The sequence below is a fragment of the Coregonus clupeaformis genome, chromosome 4 (assembly GCF_020615455.1).
Source record: "Coregonus clupeaformis isolate EN_2021a chromosome 4, ASM2061545v1, whole genome shotgun sequence".
In the NCBI taxonomy this organism is placed as follows: Eukaryota; Metazoa; Chordata; class Actinopteri; order Salmoniformes; family Salmonidae; genus Coregonus; species Coregonus clupeaformis.
Genome location: NC_059195.1, coordinates 9,959,945 through 9,986,656, shown reverse-complemented (window position 1 = coordinate 9,986,656; position 26,712 = coordinate 9,959,945). Strand labels below are relative to the sequence as shown.

At 42.1% G+C, this 26,712-nt stretch overlaps 1 protein-coding gene across 1 annotated transcript; it reads right to left on the bottom strand.

Annotated features, from left to right (window-relative positions):
• Window positions 1-7,836: 7,836 nt before the first annotated feature.
• LOC121555925 (cyclin-dependent kinase 5 activator 1-like) lies at window positions 7,837-8,857 on the bottom strand. The gene has a single exon (XM_041869780.1). The coding sequence runs from the start codon at window positions 8,797-8,799 to the stop codon at window positions 7,903-7,905; it is 897 nt and encodes a 298-aa protein (XP_041725714.1). The 5' UTR covers window positions 8,800-8,857; the 3' UTR covers window positions 7,837-7,902.
• Window positions 8,858-26,712: the final 17,855 nt, after the last annotated feature.

The following is a 26,712-nucleotide window of genomic DNA, read 5'->3' as shown; positions in this document are numbered from 1 at the left end:
ACATCTCAAGGGTGATCAATGGAAACAGGATGCACCTGAGCTCCATTTCAAGTCTCAAAGCAAAGGGTCTGAATTTCAAAAAACTATTTTTGCTTTGTCATTATGGGGTATTGTACTTAGATTAATGAGAAAAAATATTTAATCCATTTTAGAATAAGGCTGTAACGAAACAAAATGTGTAAAAAGTCAAGGGGTCTGAATACTTTCTGAATGCACTGTATGCAATGAATTTTCCACCAACAGGTTTCTGTGCCAATGCACCACACAACCAATAAACAAAGCATACCGACTTCGGGCACTTCAATATCATGGTTTGCGTTTTCAACACCACAATTGACTATGTCAAGCTTGACAAACAGAAAATACATCCCTCTCTACCTTGTACCAAGAAGAATGGCGCCGGAGAAGATGGCTGCCGTTTTACTGCCCTCTAACCAATTGTACTATTATGTGTGTTTTTCCGCGTTATTTGTAATTTATTTTGTACATAATGTTTCTGCCATCGTCTCTTATAACCAAAAAGAGCTTCTGGATATCAGGACAGCGATTACACACCTCGTACTGGACAAATAATTTTTCTTCAACGAGGCGGCTGCGAAGAATATCCTACAGACACCCGACAAGGCGCAAATACCCGTCATTTGCATGAGTAAGAGACGGAGATATCGTGGACGTAGGTCGGGGTGCCTTGTAAGGATCCGACGGCGAGCGAGTAAACTGCCACTCCCATCAATCCTATCAGCCAATCTTCAATCATTGGAAAATAAATTGGATGACCTAAGATTACGGTTATCCTACCAACGGGACATTAAAAACTGTAATATCTTATGTTTCACCGAGTCATGGCTGAACGACGACATGGATAACATACAGCTAGCGGGCTATACGCTACATCGGCAGGATAGAACGGCTGACTCCGGTAAGACAAGGGGTGGCGGTCTGTGTATATTTGTAAACAACAGCTGGTGCACAAAATCAAATACTAAGGAAGTCTCAAGGTTTTGCTCGCCTGAGGTAGAGTATCTAATGATAAGCTGTAGACCACACTATTTACCAAGAGAGTTTTCATATATATTTTTCATAGCTGTCTATTTACCACCACAAACCAATGCTGGCATTAAGATTGCACTGAATGAGCTGTTTAAGGCCATAAGTCAACAGGAAAACGCTCATCCAGAGGCAGCGCTCCTAGTGGCCGGGGACTTTAATGCAGGGAAACTTAAATCCGGTCTACCTAATTTCTACCAGCATGTTAAATGTGCAACCAGAGGAAAAACAACTCTAGACCACCTTTACTCCACACATAGAGATGCATACAAAGCTCTCCCTCGCCCTCCATTTGGCAAATCTGACCATAACTCTATCCTCCTGATTCCTGCTTATAAGCAAAAACTAAAGCAGGAAGCACCAGTGACTCGGTTAATAAAAAAGTGGTCAGATGACGCAGATGCTAAGCTACAGGACTGTTTTGCTAGCACAGACTGGAACATGTTCCGGGATTCTTCAGATAGCATTGAGGAGTACACCACATCAGTCACTGGCTTCATCAATAAGTGCATCGATGATGTCGTCCCCACAGTGACCGTACGTACATACCCCAACCAGTAGCCATGGATTACAGGAAACATCTGCACTGAGCTAAAGGGTAGAGCTGCCGCTTTCAAGGAGCGGGACTCTAACCCGGACGCTTATAAGAAACCAACGAACCATCAAACAGGCAAAGAGTCAATACAGGACTAAGATTGAATCATACTACACCGGCTCTGACGCTCGTCGGATGTGGCAGGGCTTGAAAACTATTACAGACTACAAAGGGAAGCACAGCCGCGAGCTTCCCAGTGACACAAGCCTACCAGACGAGCTAAACCACTTCTATGCTCGCTTCGAGGCAAGCAACACTGAAGCATGCATGAGAGCACCAGCTGTTCCGGATGACTATGTGATCACGCTCTCCGTAGCCGATGTGAGTAAGACTTTTAAGCAGGTCAACATTCACAAGGCCGCAGGGCCAGACGGATTACCAGGACGTGTACTCCGAGCATGTGCTGACCAACTGGCAAGTGTCTTCACTGACATTTTCAACATGTCCCTGACTGAGTCTGTAATACCAACATGTTTCAAGCAGACCACCATAGTCCCCGTGCCCAAGGACACTAAGATAACCTGCCTGAATGACTACCGACCCGTAGCACTGATGTCTGTAGCCATGAAGTACTTTGAAAGGCTGGTCATGGCTCACATCAACACCATTATCCCAGAAACCCTAGACCCACTCCAATTTGCATACCGCTCCAACAGATCCACAGATGATGCAATCTCTATTGCACTCCACACTGCCCTTTCCCACCTGGACAAGAGGAACACCTACGTGAGAATGCTATTCATTGACTACAGTTCAGCATTCAACACCATAGTGCCCTCAAAGCTCATCACTAAGCTAAGGATCCTGGGACTAAACACCTCCCTCTGCAACTGGATCCTGGACTTCCTGACGGGCCGCCCCCAGGTGGTAAGGGTAGGTAACAACACATCTGCCACACTGATCCTCAACACGGGGGCCCCTCAGGGGTGTGTGCTCAGTCCCCTCCTGTACTCCCTGTTCATCTATGACTGCATGGCCAGACACGACTCCAACACCATCATTAAGTTTGCCGACGACACAACAGTGGTAGGCCTGATCACTGACATCGATGAGACAGCCTATAGGGAGGAGGTCAGAGACCTGGCCGTGTGGTGCCAGGATAACAACCTCTCCCTCAACGTGACCAAGACAAAGGAGATGATTGTGGACTACAGGAAAAAAAAGAGGACTGAGCACGCCCCCATTCTCATCGACGGGGCTGTAGTGGAACAGGTTGAGAGCTTCAAGTTCCTTGGTGTCCACATCACCAACAAACTATCATGGTCCAAACACACCAAGACAGTCGTGAAGAGGGCACGACAAAGCCTATTCCCCCTCAGGAGACTGAAAAGATTCGGCATGGGTCCTCAGATCCTCAAAAAATTCTACAGCTGCACCATCGAGAGCATCCTGACTGGTTGCATCACCGCCTGGTATGGCAACTGCTTGGCCTCCGACCGCAAGGCACTACAGACCGTAGTGCGTATGGCCCAGTACATCACTGGGGCCAAGCTTCCTGCCATCCAGGACCTCTATACCAGGCGGTGTCAGAGGAAGGCCCTCAAAATTGTCAAAGACTCCAGCCACCCTAATCATAGACTGTGCTCTCTGCTACCGCACGGCAAGCGGTACCGGAGTGCCAAGTCTAGGTCCAAAAGACTTCTCAACAGCTTCTACTCCCAAGCCATAAGACTCCTGAACAGCTAATCATGGCTACCCGGACTATTTGCACTGCCCCCCCACCCCATCTTTTTACGCTGCTGCTACTTTGTTAATTATTTATGCATAGGCACTTTAACTCTACCCACATGTACACATTACTTCAACTACCTCAACTAGCCGGTGCCCCCGCACATTGACTCTGCACCGGTACCCCCCTGTATATATAGCCTCCCTACTGTTATTTTATTTTACTTCTGCTCTTTTTTTCTCAACACTTTTTTTGTTGTTGTTTTATTTTTACTTTTTTTTGTTAAAAATAAATGCACTGTTGGTTAAGGGCTGTAAGTAAGCATTTCACTGTAATGTCTGCACCTGTTGTATTCGGCGCATGTGACCAATACAATTTGATTTGATTTGATTTGATTTGATTTGTATCAAAGGCTTACCCAGTATCGAAGGCTTGGCTTGACAATCTCCGAATGCCATTAAACCTTTTGGTGTTTTGTAATAGATGTCTCTTTCCATTCATCAATTGGCCGCTGCACAGTTTGGATTGATTGATTTTATTTGTCAGTTAAAAAAATACATATACACAGTTTGTTTTTTAAAGTGACCAGGATTACACAATAAAGTCGGGGACTTATTTCCATTGTTGTCCCTATTTTTTTACATAAATACATATACAATTACGTAGATACAGACACATTACATAGATGGAGATGAAAAAATGCTTAACCTCCAGATGAGTATGAGGGGGAAGTTTAAGTACAATTCTTACAAGCTTCCTTGGCTGGTAGCTTATTCTTTAGATATTTGTGGCTGCTGGTGAACCATGATGTGCAGGCACAATCAAAGTGACACTGGACTAGTGCACTTGCCAGAGTCTTTAGGGTGTCTATAGCGAGGTTTCCATCCAATTAGCGACAGATTTTCATGTGAATATTCTAAAATGTTCATAAAAACAATACGCCATTCCAGAGTTTCCTTTAGGAAAATATGGCGCCGGACAACATGACAGGGAAGATTTAAGAAATTGAATGGAAAAACACATGCATTCAGATCGAACCTGGCGCCTAATGACACACAATTACGTCTCCTTAAAAACAGCTTATAACAAATTACAGAACACTATTCCTTGTGTATCGATGTGTATTATATGCAAAACTTTATAGGGGTTGAGGCTACTTTCCTAAAACAATAATTGTCCACCTCACGGTTCAGCTGTCTGGGATTTGAGCATTAAATGTATCAGGGAATTGCATGTATAGGTTTAGGTGTACACTGTATGATATTCATATTTTAATAAATATATACAGCACCAGTCAAAAGTTTGTACACACCTACTCATTCCAGGGTCTTTCTTTATTTTTACTATTTTTTACATTGTAGAATAATAAATAATAATAATAACACATCATGTATCATGTAGTAACCAAAAAAGTGTTAAACAAATCAAAATATATTCTATATTTGAGATTCTTCAAAGTATCCACCCTTTGCCTTGATGACAGCTTTGCTCACTATTGGCATTCTCTCAACCAAATTTATGAGGTAGTGACCTCGAATGCATTTCAATTAACAGGTGTTCCTTGTTAAAAGTTAATCCTTCTTAATGCGTTTGAGCCAATCAGTTGTGTTGTGACAAGGTGGGGGGGGGGGTAAAAGACAAGGTCCATAGTATGGCAAGAACAGCTCAAATAATCAAAGAGAAACGACAGTCCATCATTACGTTAAGACATGAAGTTCAGTCAATCTTTTTGCAGTCGCAAAAACCATAAAGCGCTAAGATGAAACTGGCTCTCATGAGGACCGCCACAGGAAAGGAAGACCCAGAGTTACCTCTGCTGCAGAGGATAAGTTTATTAGAGTTACCAGCCTCAGAAATTGCAGCCCAAATAAGTGCTTCACAGAGTTCAAGTAACAGACACATCTCAACATCAACTGTTCAGAGGGGACTGCGTGAATCAGGCCTTCATGGTTGAATTGCTGCAACGAAACAACTACTAAAGGACACCAATAATAAGAAGAGACTTGCTTGGGCCAAGAAACACGAGCAATGGACATTAGACCGGTGGAAGTCTGTCCTTTGGTCTGGAGTCTAAATTTGAGATTTTTGGTTCCAACCGCCGTGTCTTTGTGAGACGGATGATCTCTGCATGTGTGGTTCCCACCGTGAAGCATGGACGAGGAGGTGTGATAGTGTGGGGGTGCTTTTCTGGTGACACTGTCTGTGATTTATTTAAGATTCAAGGCACACTTAACCAGCATGGCTACCACAGCATTCTGTAGCGATACGCCATCCCATCTGGTTTGCGCTTAATGCGACTATCATTTGTTTTTCAACAGGACAATGACCCAACACACCTCCATGCTGTGTAAGGGCTATTTGACCAATAAGGAGAGTGATGGAGTGCTGCATCAGATGACCTGGCCTCCACAATCCCCCGACCTCAACCCAATTGAGATGGTTTGGGATGAGTTGGACCGCAGAGTGAAGGAAAAGCAGCCAACAAGTGCTCAGCATCTGTGGGAACTCCTACAAGACTGTTGGAAAAGCATTCCAGGTGAAGCTGGTTGAGAGAATGCCAAGAGTGTGCAAAGCTGTCATCAAGGCAAAGGGTGGCTACTTTGAAGAATCTCAAATAACATTTTACATTACATTTTAGTCATTTAGCAGACACTCTTATCCAGAGCGACTTACAGTTATATAGTCAAATAAATGTTTTGATTTGTTTAACACTTTTTTTTGTGTTGATTCCATATGTGTTATTTAATAGTTTTCATGTCTTCACTATTATTCTACAATGTAGAAATTTTTTAAAATAAAGAAACCCCCTTGAATGAGTAGATGTGTCCAAACTTTTGACTGTGACTGTGTATTGTCTACAGGATATAAAGGAAATTAAGCTTAGGCCTAACCCCAGAGAGATAGAGATATGCCGGTGGCATGCTACAACACCGACATACATTTATTAATGTCAGATGGCTACTGCGTCTGCTATACAGACATAGACCCTCAGAAGGAGGGTCATTCGTTAATTTTCTATCCAAATATTTTGTATAAAGATAAGCATTTTATTGACAGATTATAGGAGTAAGTCTGGTAGGCTTGAAACAGTCTTCCTCACCTCAGGTTCAACTGCTGGAGTCAGTTGGAGCACTGGGGCGCACTGTCTTCATATCATAGGCCTGCAGTAACTAAAGCTTAAAAATAGCCACACCATACTAAACCTTAACAAACGTTTCTAAACTTTAATGGGGTAATATCAAAAGTAAGTCAAGCCATTGTTTATAGGGAAAATACGAGCAGAAGAGCAAATGTAAACCAGGGAAAAAAACGCACTACCCTCCCATGTGCCCCCCCCAAAAACCACACAACAAACCACCCCTCCCCTGGTATATTTCGATTTGTCCCTAATTCATAGTTTTTTGTGTATGTTGGTAATTGTTTTATAAAAGCAATAAGGCACGCGAGGCAGTGCTGTAGCTAGCTCTCTAAAGTTAGCTAGGCTAGGGGTTAGGGTTAGGGGTTAGGGTTAAGGTTAGGGTTAAGTTTAGGAGTTAGGTTAAGGGGTTAAGGTTAGGGTTAGGGGAAGGATTAGCTAACATGTTAAGTAGTTGCAAAGTAGCTATAAAGTAGTAAATAGTTGAAAAGTTGCTAATTAGCTAAAATGCTAAAGTTGTCCGTTATGAGATTCAAGCTCGCAACCTTTGGGTTTCTAGACGTTTGTGTTATACACCCTCCTTTTGCTTTTGCTTTATGTAGCCGTCTGTCTTATGTAACCATACCAAATGTAACAAATCATACTAAATGGAGTGTCTCGGATTTACGTACAGAATAATACGAAATGCTATGAGACCAGGGTGATTGGAGAGATGCACCTACAATCCTGAAAAGCAACTGCCAGCTTTGCCCAGTAACTCTTGTACCATTATACGTTTACAAATAGGGCTCATTACATTCAGAAACCAGTGTAAATTATTTTCTTTGCAACAAAATGGCCCCAAAAAAATAATAATATGAAAATACACATTTTTTGCAAATGCAGGCAATCTGCTATAATAGTAAAAATATCCATTTGATGAAAACCATTTTTTAATTGGCACAAATGACGATAAATAATCTATTTACTTGCATTCCATTCCATCATGTCCAAAGGGCTAGCATAGGCTTCAACAGGAGCGATGCATAAAGAAAGGCTATCCAGTACCTTGGATTGCTCCGCCTCTTGACCCATAACATACTGCTATTTCTTGCCCACAACAGAACTCCATAATTGAACATCCATACAATTATAAAAGTAAGCTAGATTACCCATACATTGATGTATTTGCAGACATTTCTATTATCCACGGTGTCCCTGTGACAATCCTACAGTATTTGCAAAAGTTTACAAAGGAGATAGGCCTACTTTTAGAATACTTCAGCATGCATTTACAGTTGTTCCGTAGGCTACTACAGTTTGCTTTAACACTGGTACAAGTCAACATGAATGGTTTAGAAACTTCTAGACAGGATTGTCCAATCTAGTAGTACTTGGTCTTGAAAACTATTAAATATTATATTCAAACCACGACTCCATTGGTTTTGTGAAACATTCATCAGAGTTTCCTTTGATTTAATGGTCCAAGTCTTTGTCCCTAGACTTTCCTTCATCTTTTAGCTCTTGAAACACCTCTGTGAAAAAGTAAGGGTCTGCATTTAACTGCAACATTTTGGCACTTGTGTTATTGATGATGCTCATAGAACTATCCCAGAAATTATCCTCATTTGCCATAATCATGAACGGTTTCAGAGGGTAAGATATCTCGCAACCCATGTACGAGTAGGATAGATAGAGACAGAGCAGGAAGATACCCTGGAGTTCGGATGCGCTACCGATATCATTGGGTATCGATTCCTTACAGAGCAGGTAGACGAAGACCAAGTTAGCAGGTGTAATGAATCCCTGGTCCTGCCAGCCTTGGAGGAGAAGGGTTCGGTCAACATTTCGGAACCATATAATGACCTCACTGTAAGTGAGCTTGACTTTATAGCATCTTCGGCACATAAATTCTCCAAGACAGCGCAACAGCTCCCCGGTCGATGCCTGGATAATCACACGCCTCGGTGAGAGGAGGTCAACTTTGCTAGGTTGCTTTTGGACAGCTAAGAGCTTCACATTCTCAGAGGGGACCTGAGGTTGATTGGGTTGAAGACTTTGGGTAGTAACCATCGGCACTGGTACAGTGAGTGGTCCTTTCTTACCATCCGTACTCGATTGCTGGGATTTCTTGTTATTTTCATTATTAAGCTGGTTTTCCTGGCTGTTGTTCACCTGTGTGGCGTTTGGGTTGACTTTCTTGCAACTCTTTTTCATGGTTGATTCGGCAACCATTCTCTTAAATGTGAGAGCTGAGACAAGCATGGACTGCTTTTTTACGCTCCCTGTTTTGATTTCAGGGTCACCCTCTTTTCTGTCATCCAGAATAGCCTCCTTCTTTGATGTTGGGGATATGGAGAGCACCATTCCCATCCTATAATCTTCTCTTCACAGCTACGGCCTGGAGAGATGGAGTTCCTCCCCTGCGGAGAAGTTGCTCTGGTAGACGGTGGCGGTCAAGTTAGAGCAGCAGATTTAAATCCATTGACTATGCGGATCCATTGCGTGGACAGTTGAAATGCTGCTAGGAATCGAGTGGATATTGATGGGTGAAATTCCAGGAGGCGATGCTCACCTCTTACATCCCCACTCTGCAGAACACACTTCCTCACAAACACTCAACAGTAAACAGACAGACTTTTACAGTCAGTGAGGGATTTAGAGACAAAAGCAGCAGGGATACTTCTGTAAACTAGGATTAGTTGTTCAAGTCTGAAGAATTAGCCAACCCCCATACATAGGGTAAGACTGTCAGCTGGTTGGACCAATGAGAGAGATAATCAGTGACCACATTACATTTCATTGGATATCATTTCCGAGAACAAGCTTCGATTGATAGATAACCCAATCAGTAGATGACTTAATCCTATCAAACACCTCATAATGATTTGAATCAAATAATAAGACTTTAAACATCTAGACTTACATTGCAAAAGGCAATATTAATAATTTGAGCAAATGAAAGGCATTGAGAGGGCCTAGAGTTTAACTAAATGTAGTTCACTATTCCCCAACACTGTTTATAACTTAAAATGAACTCTAACAGTAAAGTTGTTATCTAATAGGGAGGTGCTTATGGGTTTAACGATAAAAAATGAATACAAAAAATCTAATTTATTTTGTCACGTACACAATTTACAGCAGGTATAAAGGTGCAGTGAAATGCTTACACGCTAGCTCCCTCAACATTGCAGTTCAATAATCAATATCAATAAGAATCAAAAGTATCAACAACAAAAAAATAGCATGTAACTTGAAGAAGATAGTATGCATAGTAATAAACTGATACAATAGGATATACAGCACAGGAGGTTGGTGGCACCTTCACTGGGGAGGACAGGCTTGTGGTAATGACTCGAGAGGAATACGTGGAATGGTATCAAATACATCAAACACATTTGCTCAGTTCCGGCTATTATTAAGAGCTGTCCTCCCATCAGCAGCCTCCTTTGATATACAATATAGATTATGAATGTGCTATGTCAAGTATGACTGTATTTACAAATATAAAGTAGATAGTGTCTTGGTAACACAGTTGAATTACTAGTATATAATAGAACAGCAGCGTTGACTGTGTGTGTGTGTGTGTGTGTGTGTGTGTGTGTGTGTGTGTGTGTGTGTGTGTGTGTGTGTGTGAGAGAGAGAGAGAGAGAGTATGTGTGTGTGTATTTAGGTGTGTGTAGGACTGTGGCGGTCATGACATTTTGTCAGCCGGTGATTGTCAAGCAAATAACTGCCTGTCTCACGGTAATTGACCATTAATTAACGTAAACACATTTAGTATCTCTTGGCTTCCACGCATAGCCTACAAGCCACTGATGCAGACCTTTGGAACATCTACAATTTAAAAAGTATAATAAATCCATGTAATATAGCCTACACCATCACAATAAATCCATTATTTATTTTAGACATGTCTAAAGAAACATGATATGAAGAAAATGTAGTCTATTTCAGAAGAACAGAATAGCATACTCTGAGTTGTCCTTATGTCAGGCCCTGGTCTGTCTATGCCATATGGATGTGGGCTACACTAGTTAGCAGACAAGATTTACTTAGAATTCCGTGACATTATTTTATATTATTTTATAGTATGAAGAATACAATTGAACATAGCGGAATAAAATAGAAAGGATATTTTCTCCAAACAATTTGAGGGAGTGCGCACATGCGGCTATTCTATGTTGAGCTGTTAACAAAGAAACAGGTACTCCTATATGCTTAATTTAGAGTTATTCATGTAACTTTAGTTGTGATACAAATGTTTGGCTATATGTTTTGATTTTTAATACATTCTAAGGCTGCATGATGCGACTCTAATGATGATTAGAAAAAAGTTGCATGAAGGCATGAACTCTGCTTTGTTTTTTGCGCAGGCTGTACACACTTCATCAGTCTCTCATTCACAATTTGACAAGCACTTGATAATGCCTCGGATTTCCCTGCTGCATCCCCTTTGTGTGGCCGTAATGCCCCCAAAAGAATCCATGCCTTTTGTGGCCAGTGGCCGTTGTGCCCTTGGGCTGAATATAATCATTATAATTCCACATTTACTTTTCATCAGCCAACAAGATGAATAGGCCTAACGAACAGCAAAAGCACTAGTCTATGTCAATCTACTATCCCCCATAGTACAAAAGTTGACCTATTCTATTCGGTGCAATAAATAAATATTCCAAGCATAGTCCGGGACTGTTGTGGGATGCGATAGATCCCAAATTAATACAACCACTAGCATTAACAAACCTGTTCTAAGCTATGAGCCTGACATATTTTCTTCACATTATAAGCGCAGCAATGCGCACATGGCAGTAGGCTATAAGCGCAAATGTTCCATTAGCAGGAAAACACCATTCTCAAAAGTGACCACAAATGCAATTATTCATGTAATGCTTTTATTATAAAGGTGCATTTCTATGTGAAAATTATCTTCCCCAAACTCACGCGCTGTGTATGTATGCCATTTAGGCTCTACACCCGTTGTAAAGCGGATGAATGTGCTTCATTTTAAGAAGTTATTTGGCAACTTTAGTTGTGAAACAAACCTTATCAAAACATATAGGCCTATGGGCTAGGCTACATGAGGTGTGCAACTATGATTTGAAAAAGTCGCCAAAAAAAGCATGGGATGTTTGCCTTAAACTGGGCATCATTCACACATGATAATATATAATTCACAAGTGATGGGCTAATATTGTCACCCATCACACTATTCTTGATTTAATCTTGTCTTTACATACAGTGAGGGAAAAAAGTATTTGATCCCCTGCTGATTTTGTACGTTTGCCCACTGACAAAGAAATGATCAGTCAATAATTTTTATGGTAGGTTTATTTGAACAGTGAGAGACAGAATAACAACAACAAAATGTCAAAAATGTTATAAATTGATTTGCATTTTAATGAGGAAATAAGTATTTGACCCTCTCTCAATCAGAAAGATTTCTGGCTCCCAGGTGTGTTTTATACAGGTAACGAGCTGAGATTAGGAGCACAATCTTAAAGGGAGTGCTCCTAATCTCAGTTTGTTACCTGTATAAAAGACACCTGTCCACAGAAGCAATCAATCAATCAGATTCTAAACTCTCCACCATGGCCAAGACCAAAGAGCTCTCCAAGGATGTGAGGGACAAGATTGTAGACCTACACAAGGCTGGAATGGGCTACAAGACCATCGCCAAGCAGCTTGGTGAGAAGGTGACAACAGTTGGTGCGATTATTCGCAAATGGAAGAAACACAAAATAACTGTCAATCTCCCTCGGCCTGGGACTCCATGCAAGATCTCACCTTGTGGAGTTGCAATGATCATGAGAATGGTGAGGAATCAGCCCAGAACTACACGGGAGGATCTTGTCAATGATCTCAAGGCAGCTGGGACCATAGTTATCAAGAAAACAATTGGTAACACACTACGCCCTGAAGGACTGAAATCCTGCAGCGCCCGCAAGGTCCCCCTGATCAAGAAAGCACATATACAGGGCCGTCTGAAGTTTGCCAATGAACATCTGAATGATTCAGAGGAGAACTGGGTGAAAGTGTTGTGGTCAGATGAGACCAAAATGGAGCTCTTTGGCATCAACTCAACTCGCCATGTTTGGAGGAGGAGGAATGCTGCCTATGACCTCAAGAACACCATCCCCACCGTCAAACATGGAGGTGGAAACATTATGCTTTGGAGGTGTTTTTCTGCTAAGGGGACAGGACAACTTCACCGCATCAAAGGGACGATGGACGGGGCCATGTACCATCAAATCTTGTGTGAGAACCTCCTTCCCTCAGCCAGGGCATTGAACATGGGTCGTGGATGGTATTCCAGCATGACAATGACCCAAAACACACGGCCAAGGCAACAAAGGAGTGGCTCAAGAAGAAGCACATTAAGGTCCTGGAGTGGCCTAGCCAGTCTCCAGACCTTAATCCCATAGAAAATCTGTGGAGGGAGCTGAAGGTTCGAGTTGCCAAACGTCAGCCTCCAAACCTTTATGACTTGGAGAACATCTGCAAAGAGGAATGGAACAAAATCCCTCCTGAGATGTGTGCAAACTTGGTGGCCAACTACAAGAAACATCTGACCTCTGTGATTGCCAACAAGGGTTTTGCCACCAAGTACTTAGTCATGTTTTGCAGAGGGGTCAAATACTTATTTCCCTCATTCAAATGCAAATCAATTTATAACATTTTTGACATGCGTTTTTCTGGATTTTGTTGTTGTTACTCTGTCTCTCACTGTTCAAATAAACCTACCATTAAAATTATAGACTGATCATGTCTTTGTCAGTGGGCAAACGTACAAAATCAGCAGGGGATCAAATACTTTTTCCCCACTAAATAATATATGTGTGAAATTTGTTTCATTTAGAATGGACCATTATCATGCACCTGTCTCGAAACAGTGGCAGCGGATAATAATACATGTCATCTATGCACTTAAATAGCGAATGGAGGACGCTTTTCCCGTGGTTCATTTTCATGCCAGCCAGGTAGGCTATACTCCTGTTTTAAAGAGAAGCAATGTGCTTAATATTAGGAAAGTTGAGAAATAAATATAGTTGGCCTAGCCTATAGAAAGCTGATGGGATCCTCCTCTTTTTAATAGAGGCCATCACTCTGTTTTCTCATGCAATTGCATAGCCTATAGGAATGTTGCGCAACATGAGCTCATGGACTCTCATGAAGTGTTTGATTCGATTTTCAATCACATTTGCATTGATGTCAGAGTGATTATAGGGACAATAGAGTGCAGAGTACCAGGAAGTTAGCAAGTTTGGTAGGCTACTAATGACCAGCAGCAGCATCAGAGCTTAATTACCGTGACAAAACGATCATGTGGAATTTGACTGCCGTCACGACTCGTGACCGCCGGTGTGGCGGTAATACGGTCACCGCAACAGCCCTAGTTGTGTGTGTGTGTGCCTGTGTGTAAGGGTTGGATGTGTGGCGAGTGCAAATAGTCTCTAAGGTGCACATAGTCTCTAAGGTGCAGGTCTGGGCAGGTAGACAGTTAGGGTTAGCTGTTCACCAGTCTGATGGCCTGGCGGTAGAAGTTGTCACAGAGCCTGTTGGTCCAAGACCCAATGCTCAGGGGCGTTTCTAGTATTTGAAGACATTGGGGGCTTAGCCTAAAGCCAGTAGGGGTTCAGGGGGCATCTTCCCCCACCAAAAAGAAGAAGGAATTTCAACAGCTAAATTAACGAATTTGGTGCACTTTGAGATTAACATTGAGAGATTTGAACATTGAGAGATTCAATATTTTTCAGGTAACGTGCGTCTCTCTACTCTGGCGCACTCTCTACTCTGGAACACATACATCTACAGTGTATTGCCAAAAACTCCATACCTCTCAACAACTTTAACAACTCTGACCTGTGGATGAGCCAAACTGATTAAAGAATCCCACAGTACTCAAAAACCCTCATCCTCGTTTTCTCTCACACATGCAATGTGTAGAAATTAGAATCCACTGAGCAGCTTTAAAGAGTAACTTTACAGTACCCAAGACCAATCTGTGAGTTAATTTGACCATTGGAAAAATAGCTACTGCGTAAATACTGCAATGCGGGTTGGATTGAATTGAGCCCCTAATCTTCACTTTCAAGGGGATGATTGCACATTTCTTCCCAACACAATACCGCAATAAATGCAAGTCCACATTTCACATTTTTATTTTGCTCCTCATAGGGGATTCACAAGTGGCAATAGATGTCAGGAACTCAGTGCCTTACCACGGTGAACTAACTGTCCAGAGCCATATTTGCTCGCAATGCACATCATTTTGTTATCAGAGCGTGCCATTGGACTTCTGGTATGTATGCTTTAGTGAGAAAGTGTTGGGATCAGGTACAACTATGTTTAGCAACCCCAAAATTAATATTTATGAGCAATTCCCCCTACCCACAACTTCTCACCTGAATGCATTTTTTAAAATGTATTTGAAGGGATTGTGCAAAGGCTGAAATTGGGGTTGAGAGTTAGCCTTTAAGTGATACAGTCTACTTTGTGCCTACCCCTCTGTCCCTCTGCATCACTTTCTCTGTGTCGTCTGTTGCTGTCTTTCTTGTCTGCCCTCTTCTGTTTCTGTCTCTTAGTCCTTTATGTTGTTGTCTCTTTTGTCTACCCTTCTCTCTCATCCTGTCCTGGTTGTAAAAACTGTAAAAGTGTGGCTTGTCTGGTGTGTCTCTCTCCATCACCTATTCTTCTGTTGCTGTCTCTGTCTTGTCTGGTGTGTCTTTCTCCATCATATCCTACTCCTCTTTTATAGTCTTTGGGTCTTGTCTGGTGTGTCTCTATCATATCTTACTCTTCTGTTGCTGTCTCTGTGTCTTGTCTGGTGTGTCTCTTTTTATTTGATATATACACATGACATACACAAAGTACACAGTGCAATTAAATGCTTACATGCAGGTTCACCTCTCGACAATGCAACAACAATAGAAAAAGTAAGTGGCTAAGTGAATAAAAAGTGTAATACAAATAAAAGTTCAATTAAATATTTTCACCAACGTAATAATGGGCAGATATTTACAAATACTTACACAGCCTATATGGAAATAAAAAGACATGAGCTAAGCATGCTTCCCTGTAGAATGGAATAGGTTATAAGACCTCTATGATTCATTTAATATGGTCCATTCTACAACATCAACATTGCCCATAAAACAGGGTTACATATCTAGTTGTAGTAAAGTTCAGCTTCAGTCCACAGGGGGTCACTGTGTCACTGTCAGAAGATATGTGCTTTAGTCAGAAAAACATTCTCTCATCTTTTCAGTCTCAGCTAGCTAGCCAGCCAGTAGCTACTAATGTGGCTAGCCAGCTATGCTAGCTAGCTACAGGAACAAAACCCATCAAATACACTAATATCATGAATTATATCAACATCCTTAGCTTGCCCATTCACTAAATATACTGTTAAATAACTCTGACTGACACCCAATAGCTTAAGGATGCTGAGCGCTAATGCTAGCTTATTAGCATTAGCCAGCCCTTAGAGCTTGCCCAAACCTGTGGCTAACTCTGCTGCTGCACTTTGACTTTCTAGCTGTTCTACCCTTTACACCTCATTCACTGCTGCCTGCTCATGCTCAACCTGCTTTATTTTTTTGCCTCTCTTTCAGAAGAAGTTCTGAATATTCATATTTGCTCTGTGCTATGCTGCAGACTCTGATTGACAGGTGTTTTGCTGAGTGATGGCATTGACATCTAACCAGCACTGTAGGGGTGGGGGAGGGGGAAAATGGATGTGCGTGGTCCACTGCGTTGTGAAATCTTGACCAATCACAGCATGCACAGTGTCACTCCAGGGGCTTCTTGCAATGCCTGCTACTGCCAAGCAGTATATTGTTATTATTATTTAAAAAATGATTCAGTCTGATATGAGTTTCCATAACCACTTTGACAAATTTCTATGACAAAAATATATATTGGACCATCAAAAGGTTCGGGGCTGGATCTAAAACATCCGGGGATGAAGCTCCAGAAGCCCAGGCCTAATGATGCCACTGTTCCGATACCACTTGCCAGATATTGCTGGAGTCGTGCGTGGCCACGTGGTCATGGGTGTACAGGGAGTACAGGAGGGAGCTGAGGAGGGGGCGGAGGTATTGTTTCCTACTCTCACCACCTGGGGTCTGCCCGTCAGGAAGTCCAGGATCCAGTTGCAGAGTAAGCTGTTCATACCCAGGGCCCTGAGCTTAATGACGAGCTTGGAGGAGACTATGGTGTTGAAAGCTGACCTGTAGTCAATGAACAGCATTCTCATATAGGTATTCCTCTTGTCCAGGTGGAATAGGGCAGTGTGCAGTGCAATGGCGATATTTTATAGTCCTTGCAACATGCGTCTCGCATCAGAACCATTGAAATGCGGTTCCACTTTATCCATGTACTCTCTTTTTGCGTCTTTGATACATATTTTGAGGTCGTAGCTGGTCTTCTTGTATTCACCCATATCCCCGGACACCCGGCCAGAGGTAAATGGGGTGGTACCCGCTCTCAGTTTTGTGCGGATATTGCCATTTACCCAAGGTTTCTGGTTGTGATATGTGTAAATAGTCACTATTGGGACAATGTCCTCTATGCATTTCCTGATGAACCCCATGACTGAGTCAGTGTACTCGTCAATGTTATTGTCGGAGGCAACCCGGAACATTTCCCAGTCCAAGTGTCCTAAAGCATAGATACTGATTCGTCAGACCAGAGTTGAACAGATCTTACCATGACATATCTTGCTTTTATTTCTGCCTATAGGCGGGTAGAAGCAGGATGGAGGTGTGGTCTGATTTCAAATCAAATCAAATCAAAATTAAATCAAATTTCATTTGTCACATGTGCCGAATACAATGGGTGTAGACTTTACCATGAAATGCTTGCTTACGAGCCCTTCGATGCAGAGTTAGAAAATAAATACAACTAAAAAATAGTAAGACAAGAGGAATAAAATACACAATATTTAAGCTATATACGACGAGAGAGGGCCTTGTAGCCGTCCCAGAAGGGCGAATAACAATGGTCTAGCATCCGCTGGCCTATTGTTAGGCAGAAGTTGTGTTGATGGAATTTCGGTAGCACTTTTTTCAGATTTCCTTTGTTAAAGTCCCCAGCCACAATGAATGTGGGCTCAGGATGTAAACAGGAGGAATGTAAACAGCCGTGATGATAACCAATGAGAATTCTCTCGGGAGGTAGTAGGCATTTAATTGTCAGTTATTCCAGATCGGGTGAACAAAAAGTTTAAAGAGTTTCTACATTGCGACAGTCACACGAAGAGTTGTTGATCATGAAGCATACCCCTTCTCATTTGTTCTTTTCCGACAATTTCCTCGTCCTGTCCATGCAATGTATGGAAAACCCAGCAGGCTGGATAGCCAGGTTCAGCACCGATGGGGAGAGCCATGTTACAGTCTCTCATGTCCCGTTGGAAATTCTCACCCTGAGCTTGTCTACCTTATTGTCCAGAGGCTGAATATTAGCTAGTAAAAAAATAGGAAGTGGTGGTCAGTTTGCCCTTCTTCTCAACCTTACTAGACAGTCATAAGAAAAAACAGCAGCAATGTTCTGAGCAAATAAAATAAAAAGTAACACAAAAATCAACAAAAGACTGCAAAATTGTCAAGGAGCTAGCAACAGGGTGACCATGTCTGTCGGCGCCATCTTGTAATATTAATTTATAGAAATTATTATTGCCTTATTCATATAAATCTTGACAATCAGTCTTGCTGCAATATAACTGACTTAAACTATATAACTAAGCCAAATTCCTGACCTTATGATATGTTATTTGTGTCCTGCAATAGCTGTGATAGGAATACAAACTTTGGAACTATCTAGAACGACTTTAGCATACTGTAGTACGAAAAGTTGGAACAAGCTTTTCAATTAAGAAGATAAGCACCAAAAGCTGAAATGGGCTACAGTATTTTAATTGGATTTACAGATTATACAACTTTGACTTGATCACTTGAATGTTGAAGGTGTTGACTCTACTGAACTCACCCTGTTCCTATCTCCTAGCCAACTTTGCAGTATTTCGTTTTTTTGTAGTGTTTTTTCTTACATTGTTTGCTCAGAACGTTTCTTGCATTATTACCTATAGCCGAAAATAATCTTTGGATATTAGATTGGCTGTCAATCACCAGCATTTCAACATAAAATTGGACTTTCCTGAATGTAATTATTTGTTCGCACCCCCCGAGGCATTTCCACCCATCCCAGGGGCTGCTCCAAGACGCTTCCGACGGAGAAGAGGAATATGAAGTGGGCTTTTAGTTCGACTCAGGAGGCGTGCATACCATCCACCGCTTCCGAGTATAATACTTGATAATGTTCAGTCCCTGGACAATAAAGTAGACAATCTCAGGGCGAGGATCTCCTTCAAGAGAGGTAAGGGACTGTAACATACTCTGTTTCACGGAATCATGGCTCTCTACGGATATACTGTCCACATCCATACAGCCAGTGGGGATCTCCGTACATCGCGCGGAAGAAAGAACTCGCCGGGAGAAAGAAAGGCGGAGGTGTATGTTTCATGATTAACAATTCATGGTGTGATTGGGGTTACATACAGGAACTCAAGTAATTTTGTTCTCCTGATCTGGAATACCTCACTATCAAATGCCGACTGCATTACCTCCTGAGAGAATTATCTTCGGTCATCATCACGGCCATGTATATTCTCCCTCAAGCCGACACTGCGACAGCTCTCAAGGAACTACACTAGACTTTGTGCAAACTGGAAACCGCATAGCCTCCGCCCAGTACCCTGCCCTGAACTTTAGTCACTGTTACTAGCCGGGTACCACCCGGTACTCAACCCTGCACCTTAGAGACTGCTGCCCTATGTACATAGTCCTTGAACACTGGTCACTTTAATAATGTTTACATACTGTTTTACCCACTTTATATGTACAGTTGAAGTCAGAGGTTTACATACACGTAGGTTGGAGTCATTAAAACTTGTTTTTCAACCACTCCACACATTTCTTGTTAACAAACTATAGTTTTGGCAAGTCGGTTAGGACATCTACTTTGTGCATGACACAAGTAATTTTTCCAACAATTGTTTACAGACAGATCATTTCACTTATAATTCACTATATCACAATTCCAGTGGGTCAGAAGTTTACATACACTAAGTTAACTGTGCATTTAAACAGCTTGGAAAATTCCAGAAAATTATGTCATGGCTTTAGAAGCTTCTGATAGGCTAATTGACAACATTTGAGTCAATTGGAGGTGTACCTGTGGATGTATTTCAAGGCCTACCTTCAAACTCAGTGCCTCTTTGCTTGACATCATGGGAAAATCAAAAGAAATCAGCCAAGACCTCAGAATTTTTTTTGTAGACCTCCACAAGTCTGGTTCATCCTTGGGAGCAATTTCCAAACGCCTGGAGGTACCACGTTCATCTGTACAAACAATAGTACGCAAGTATAAACACCATGGGACCACGCAGCCGTCATACCGCTCAGGAAGGAGACGCGTTCTGTCTCCTACAGATGAACGTACTTTGGTGCGAAAAGTGCAAATCAATCCCAGAACAACAGCAAAGGACCTTGTGAAGATGCTGGAGGAAACGGGTCCAAAAGTATCTATATCCACAATAAAACGAGTCCTATATCGACATAACCTGAAAGGCCGCTCAGCAAGGAAGAAGCCACTGCTCCAAAACAGCCATAAAAAAGGTAGACTACGGTTTGCAACTGCACATGAAAACAAAGATCGTACTTTTTGGAGAAATGTCCTCTGGTCTGATGAAACAAAAAGAGAACTGTGCACTTCACAAAATAGATGGCATGAGGAAGGAAAATTATGTGGATATATTGAAGCAACATCTCAAGACATCAGTCAGGAAGTTAAAGCTTGGTCGCAAATGGGTCTTCCAAATGGACAATGACCCCAAGCATACTTCCAAAGTTGTGGCAAAATGGCTTAAGGACAACAAAGTCAAGGTATTGGAGTGGCCATCACAAAGCCCTGACCTCAATCCTATAGAAAATGTGTGGACAGAACTGAAAAAGCATGTGCGAGCAAGGAGGCCTACAAACCTGACTCAGTTACACCAGCTCTGTCAGGAGGAATAGACCAAAATTCACCCAACTTATTGTGGGAAGCTTGTGGAAGGCTACCCGAAACGTTTGACCAAAGTTAAACAATTTAAAGGCAATGCTACCAAATACTAATTGAGTGTATGTAAACTTCTGACACACTGGGAATGTGATGAAAGAAATAAAAGCTGAAATAAATCATTCTCTCTACTATTATTCTGACATTTCACATTCTTAAAATAAAGTGGTGATCCTAACTGACCTAAGACAGGGAATATTTACTAGGATAAAATGTCAGAAATTGTGAAAATCTGAGTTTAAATGTATTTGGCTAAGGTGTATGTAAACTTCCAACTTCAACTGTATATACTGTATTGTAGTCAAGGCTCATCCTATATAACTACTGCTATACACACCTTTTCTACACCGGTACCTATATGTACAAATTACCTCGACTAACCTGTACCCCCGCACATTGACTCGGTACCGGTACCCCCTGTATATAGCCTCGTTATTGTTATTTTATTGTGTTACTTTTACATTTTAATTTTTTTACTTTAGTTTATTTAGTAAATATTTTCTTAACTCTATTTTCTTAAAACTGCATTGTTGGTTAAGGGCTTGTAAATAAGCATTTCACGGTAAGGTCTACACCTGTTGTATTTGGCGCATGTGACAAATAACATTTGATTTGATTTGATGTGATATATTTATATTCCGGACTCTGACATTGTTTGTTCTAATATTTCTATATTTCTTAATTCCTTTCTTTTTGGGAGGGATTTGCGTGTATTATTTTGTATTGTTAGGTATTACTGCACTCTTGAAGCTAGGAACATAAACAATAACATCTGCAAAATGTCTGTACGAGACCAATAATCAATCAGTCAAATGTATTTATAAAGCCCCTTTTACATCAGCAGTTGACCCAAAGTGCTTATACCAAAACCAAGCCTAAAACCGTAGAGAGCAAGCAATGCAGATATAGAAGCACGGTGGCTAGGAAAAACTCCCTATAGAAAGGCTGGAACCTAGGAAGAAACCTAGCGATGAACCAGGCTGTGAGGGGTGGCCAGTCCTCTTCTGACTGTGCTGGGTGGAGATTATAAGATTACACGGCCATTAAGACCAGATTGTTCTTCAGAATGTTCAAACATTCATAGATGACCAGAAGGGTCAAATAATAATTACAGTGGATATAGAGGATGCAACAGGTCAGCAGCGCAGGAGTAAATGTCAGATGGCTTTTCATAGCCGAGCATTCAGAGGTCGAGACAGCAGGTGCGGTAGAGAGAGAGAGATAGAGAGGGGGAGAGAGAGGGAGAGAGTGAGAGAGAGAGGGTCAAAACTGCAGGTCCGGGACAAGGTAGCACGACCGGTGAACAGATCAGGGTTCCATAGCCGCAGGCAGAACAGCAGAAACTGGATCAGCAGCACGACAAGGTAGCACGTCCGGTGAACAGGTTAGGGTTCCATTGCTGCAGGCAGAACAGCACGAACATGTGGACTGGGGACGGGGACAGCCAGGAGTCATCAGGCCAGGTAGTCCTGAGGCATGGTCGTAGGGCTCAGGTCCTCTGGGAGGGGAGAGAGAAAGAGTGAGAGATGGTAGAATTAGATCACACAGGACACCAAATAAGACAAAATAATTACACCAGATATGACAGACTGACCCTAGCCTCCTGGCACTTAGACTATTTTGATTTGATTCGATTTTTGATTCGAATTCAAAATGTTATACACAAATACAGTATTTAGCCTACAGATTAAAGAACAAAATTGCATTGACTTTGCCTGTCAGTACTGTTGCAGGGTGACTATTATGCTACCGTGCACTAGGCTAATTGACTAATCTCTCTGTCAAATCAGACTGGACATCCTCTAGGAACCCATATAGTAGATCCTATTAGTTAGAACACTGTACAAGACTGGCCAGACTTGGCAAAAAGACACTGAGTTACATGACTCTTTCGAGAATTTTACAATGGAAACTGGCTGCATACACCCCATTGTAGATGACATCCATAAAATCCTCTACAGTGCCTTCGGAAAGTATTCTGACCCCTTGACTTTTTCCACATTTTGCCTTATTCTAAAATGGATTCAAAAAAAAAATCTCTGCAATCTACACACAATACCTCATAATGACAAAGCGAAAACAGGTTTTTCTTTGCTAATTTACATAGGTATTCAGACCCTTTTCTATGAGACTCGAAATGGAGCTCAGGTGCATCCTGTTTCCTTTGATCATCCTTTAGATGTTTCTACAACTTGATTGGAGTCCACCTGTGGTAAATTCAATTGATTTGACACGATTTGGAAAGGTACACACCTGTCTATATAAGGTCCCACAGTTGACAGTGCATGTCAGAGCAAAAACCAATTTATTTTTTATTTTTTATTTCACCTTTATTTAACCAGGTAAGCCAGTTGAGAACAAGTTCTCATTTACAACTGCGACCTGGCCAAGATAAAGCAAAGCAGTGCGATAAAAACAACAACAACACAGAGTTACATATGGAATAAAAAAAACTTACAGTCAATAACACAATAGAAAATCTATATACAGTGTGTGCAAAAGTAGTAAGTTATGGAGGTAAGGCAATAAATAGGCCATAGTGCAAAATAATTAACAATTTAGTATTAACACTGGAGTGATAGATGTGCAGAAGATGATGTGCAAATAGAAATACTGGGGTGCAAATTAGCAAAATAAATAACAATGTACAGTGGGGAAAAAAAGTATTTAGTCAGCCACCAATTGTGCAAGTTCTCCCACTTAAAAAGATGAGAGAGGCCTGTAATTTCCATCACAGGTACACGTCAACTATGACAGCTAATTGAGAGAGAAAAAATCCAGAAAATCACATTGTAGGATTTTTAATGAATTTATTTGCAAATTATGGTGGAAAATAAGTATTTGGTCACCTACAAACAAGCAAGATTTCTGACTCTCACAGACCTTTAACTTCTTCTTTAAGAGGCTCCTCTGTCCTCCACTCGTTACCTGTATTAATGGCACCTGTTTGAACTTGTTATCAGTATAAAAGACACCAGTCCACAACCTCAAACAGTCACACTCCAAACTCCACTATGGCCAAGACCAAAGAGCTGTCAAAGGACACCAGAAACAACATTGTAGACCTGCACCAGGCTGGGAAGACTGAATCTGCAATAGGTAAGCAGCTTGGTTTGAAGAAATCAACTGTGGGAGCAATTATTAGGAAATGGAAGACATACAAGACCACTGATAATCTCCCTCGATCTGGGGCTCCACGCAAGATCTCACCCCGTGGGGTCAAAATGATCACAAGAACGGTGAGCAAAAATCCCAGAACCACACAGGGGGACCTAGTGAATGACCTGCAGAAAGCTGGGACCAAAGTAAAAAAGCCTACCATCAGTAACACACTACGCCGCCAGGGACTCAAATCCTGCAGTGCCAGACGTGTCCCCCTGCTTAAGCCAGTACATGTCCAGGCCCGTATGAAGTTTGCTAGAGTGCATTTGGATGATCCAGAAGAGGATTGGGAGAATGTCATATGGTCAGATGAAACCAAAATATAACTTTTTGGTAAAAACTCAACTCGTCGTGTTTGGAGGACAAAGAATGCTGAGTTGCATCCAAAGAACACCATACCTACTGTGAAGCATGGGGGTGGAAACAACATGCTTTGGGGCTGTTTTTCTGCAAAGGGACCAGGAGGACTGATCCGTGTAAAGGAAAGAATGAATGGGGCCATGTATCGTGAGATTTTGAGTGAAAACCTCCTTCCATCAGCAAGGGCATTGAAGTTGAAACATGGATGGGTCTTTCAACATGACAATGATCCCAAACACACCGCCCGGGCAACGAAGGAGTGGCTTCGTAAGAAGCATTTCAAGGTCCTGGAGTGGCCTAGCCAGTCTCCAGATCTCAACCCCATAGAAAATCTTTGGAGGGAGTTGAAAGTCCATGTTGCCCAGTGACAGCCCCAAAACATCACTGCTCTAGAGGAGATCTGCATGGAGGAATGGGCCAAAATACCAGCAACAGTGTGTGAAAACCTTGTGAAGACTTACAGAAAACGTTTGACCTGTGTCATTGCCAACAAAGGGTATATTAACAAAGTATTGAGAAACTTTTGTTATTGACCAAATACTTATTTTCCACCATAATTTGCAAATAAATTCATTAAAAATCCTACAATGTGATTTTCTGGAGAGAAAAAAATCTCATTTTGTCTGTCATAGTTGACGTGTACCTATGATGAAAATTACAGGCCTCTCTCATCTTTTTAAGTGGGAGAACTTGCACAATTGGTGGCTGACTAAATACTTTTTTTCCCCCACTGTAAATAACAATATGGGGATGAGGTAGTTGGGTGGGCTAATTACAGATCGGCTGTGTACAGGTGCAGTGATCGGTAAGCTGCTCTGACAACTGATGCTTAAAGTTAATGAGGAAGATAAGTGTCTCCAGCTTCAGAGATTTTTGCAGTTCATTCCAGTCATTTGCTGCAGAGAACTGGAAGGAATGGCGGCCAAAGGAGGTGTTGGCTTTGGGGATGACCAGTGAGATATACCTGCTGGAACGCATACTACGGGTGGGTGTTGCTATTGTGACCAATGATTTAAGATAAGGCGGGGATTTGCCTAGAAGTGATTTATAGATGACCTGGAGCCAGTGTGTTTGGCGACGAATATGTAGTGAGGGCCAGCCAACGAGAGCGTACAGGTCACAATGGTGGGTAGTATATGGGGCTTTGGTGACAAAACGGATGGCACTGTGATAGACTACATCCAATTTGCTGAATAGAGTGTTGGAAGCTATTTTGTAAATGACATCGCCGAAGTCAAGGATCGGTAGGATAGTCCGTTTTACGAGGGCATGTTTAGCAGCATGAGTGAAGGAGGCTTTGTTGCAAAATAGGAAGCTGATTCTAGATTTAACTTTGGATTGGAGATGCTTAATGTGAGTCTGGAAGGAGAGTTTACGGTCTAACCAGACACCTAGGTATTTGTAGTTGTCCACATATTCTAAGTCAGACCCGCCGAGAGTAGTGATTCTAGTTGGGCGGGCGGGTGCAAGCAGCGTTCGATTGAAGAGCATGCATTTAGTTTTACCAGCGTTTAAGAGCAGTTGGAGGCCACAGAAGGAGTGTTGTATGGCATTGAAGCTTGTTTGGAGGTTTCTTAACACAGTGCCCAATGAAGGGCCAGATGTATAGAAAATGGTGTCGTCTGCGTAGAGGTGGATCTGAGAGTCACCAGCAGCAAGAGCGACATCATTGATATACACAGAGCATAGAGTCAGCCCGAGATTTGAACCCTGTGGCACCCCCATAGAGACTGCCATAGGTCCAGACAACAGGCCCTCCGATTTGCCACATTGAACTCTATCTGAGAAGTAGTTGGTGAACCAGGCAAGGCAGTCATTTGATAGAGCTCTGCAGGCTATCTCTACAGTAGATTGCAACTCCGCCCCCTTTGGCAGTTCTATCTAGACGGAAAATGTTGTAGTTCGGAATGGAAATTTCTGAATTTTTGGTGGCCTTCCTAAGCCAAGATTCAGACACTGCTAGAACATCAGGGTTGGCAGAGTGTGCTAACGCAGTGAATAACTCAAACTTGGGGAGAAGACTTCTGATGTTAACATGCAAGAAACCAAGGCTTTTACGGTTACAGAAGTCAACAAATGATAGCGCCTGGGGGGTAGGAGTGATACTGGGGGCTACAGGGCCTGGGTTAACCTCTACATCACCAGAGGAACAGAGGAGGAATAGAATAAGGATACGGCTAAAGGCTTTAAGAACTGGTCTTCTAGTGCGTTGGGTACAGAGAAGAGGGGCAGATTTCCGGGCGTTGTCGAATTGATTCAGGGCATTATGTACAGACAAGGATATGGAAGGATATGAGTACAGTGGAGGTACACCTAAGCATTGGGTAACTATGAAAGAGATAGCATCACTGGAGGTACCGATTGAGCCGGTCTCCGCGTGTATGGGGGGTGGGACAAAGGAGCTCTCTGAGGCTGGTTGAGCTGAACTTGGGGCTCTACAGTGAAATTGTATAATAAGAACTAACCCAAACAGCAAATGGCTAGGCATATTGACATTGGAGAGAGGCATAACACAATCACTGGTGTTATTCGAGAGGGCTAAGACAACTACTGTTAATGGCGACGAAAGTTTGGGCTGAAGCTAAACAGATAAACAGGATGGGGTACCGTGTAAAGGAAGAGTCCAGCAGGCATTTGCTGTGTAGC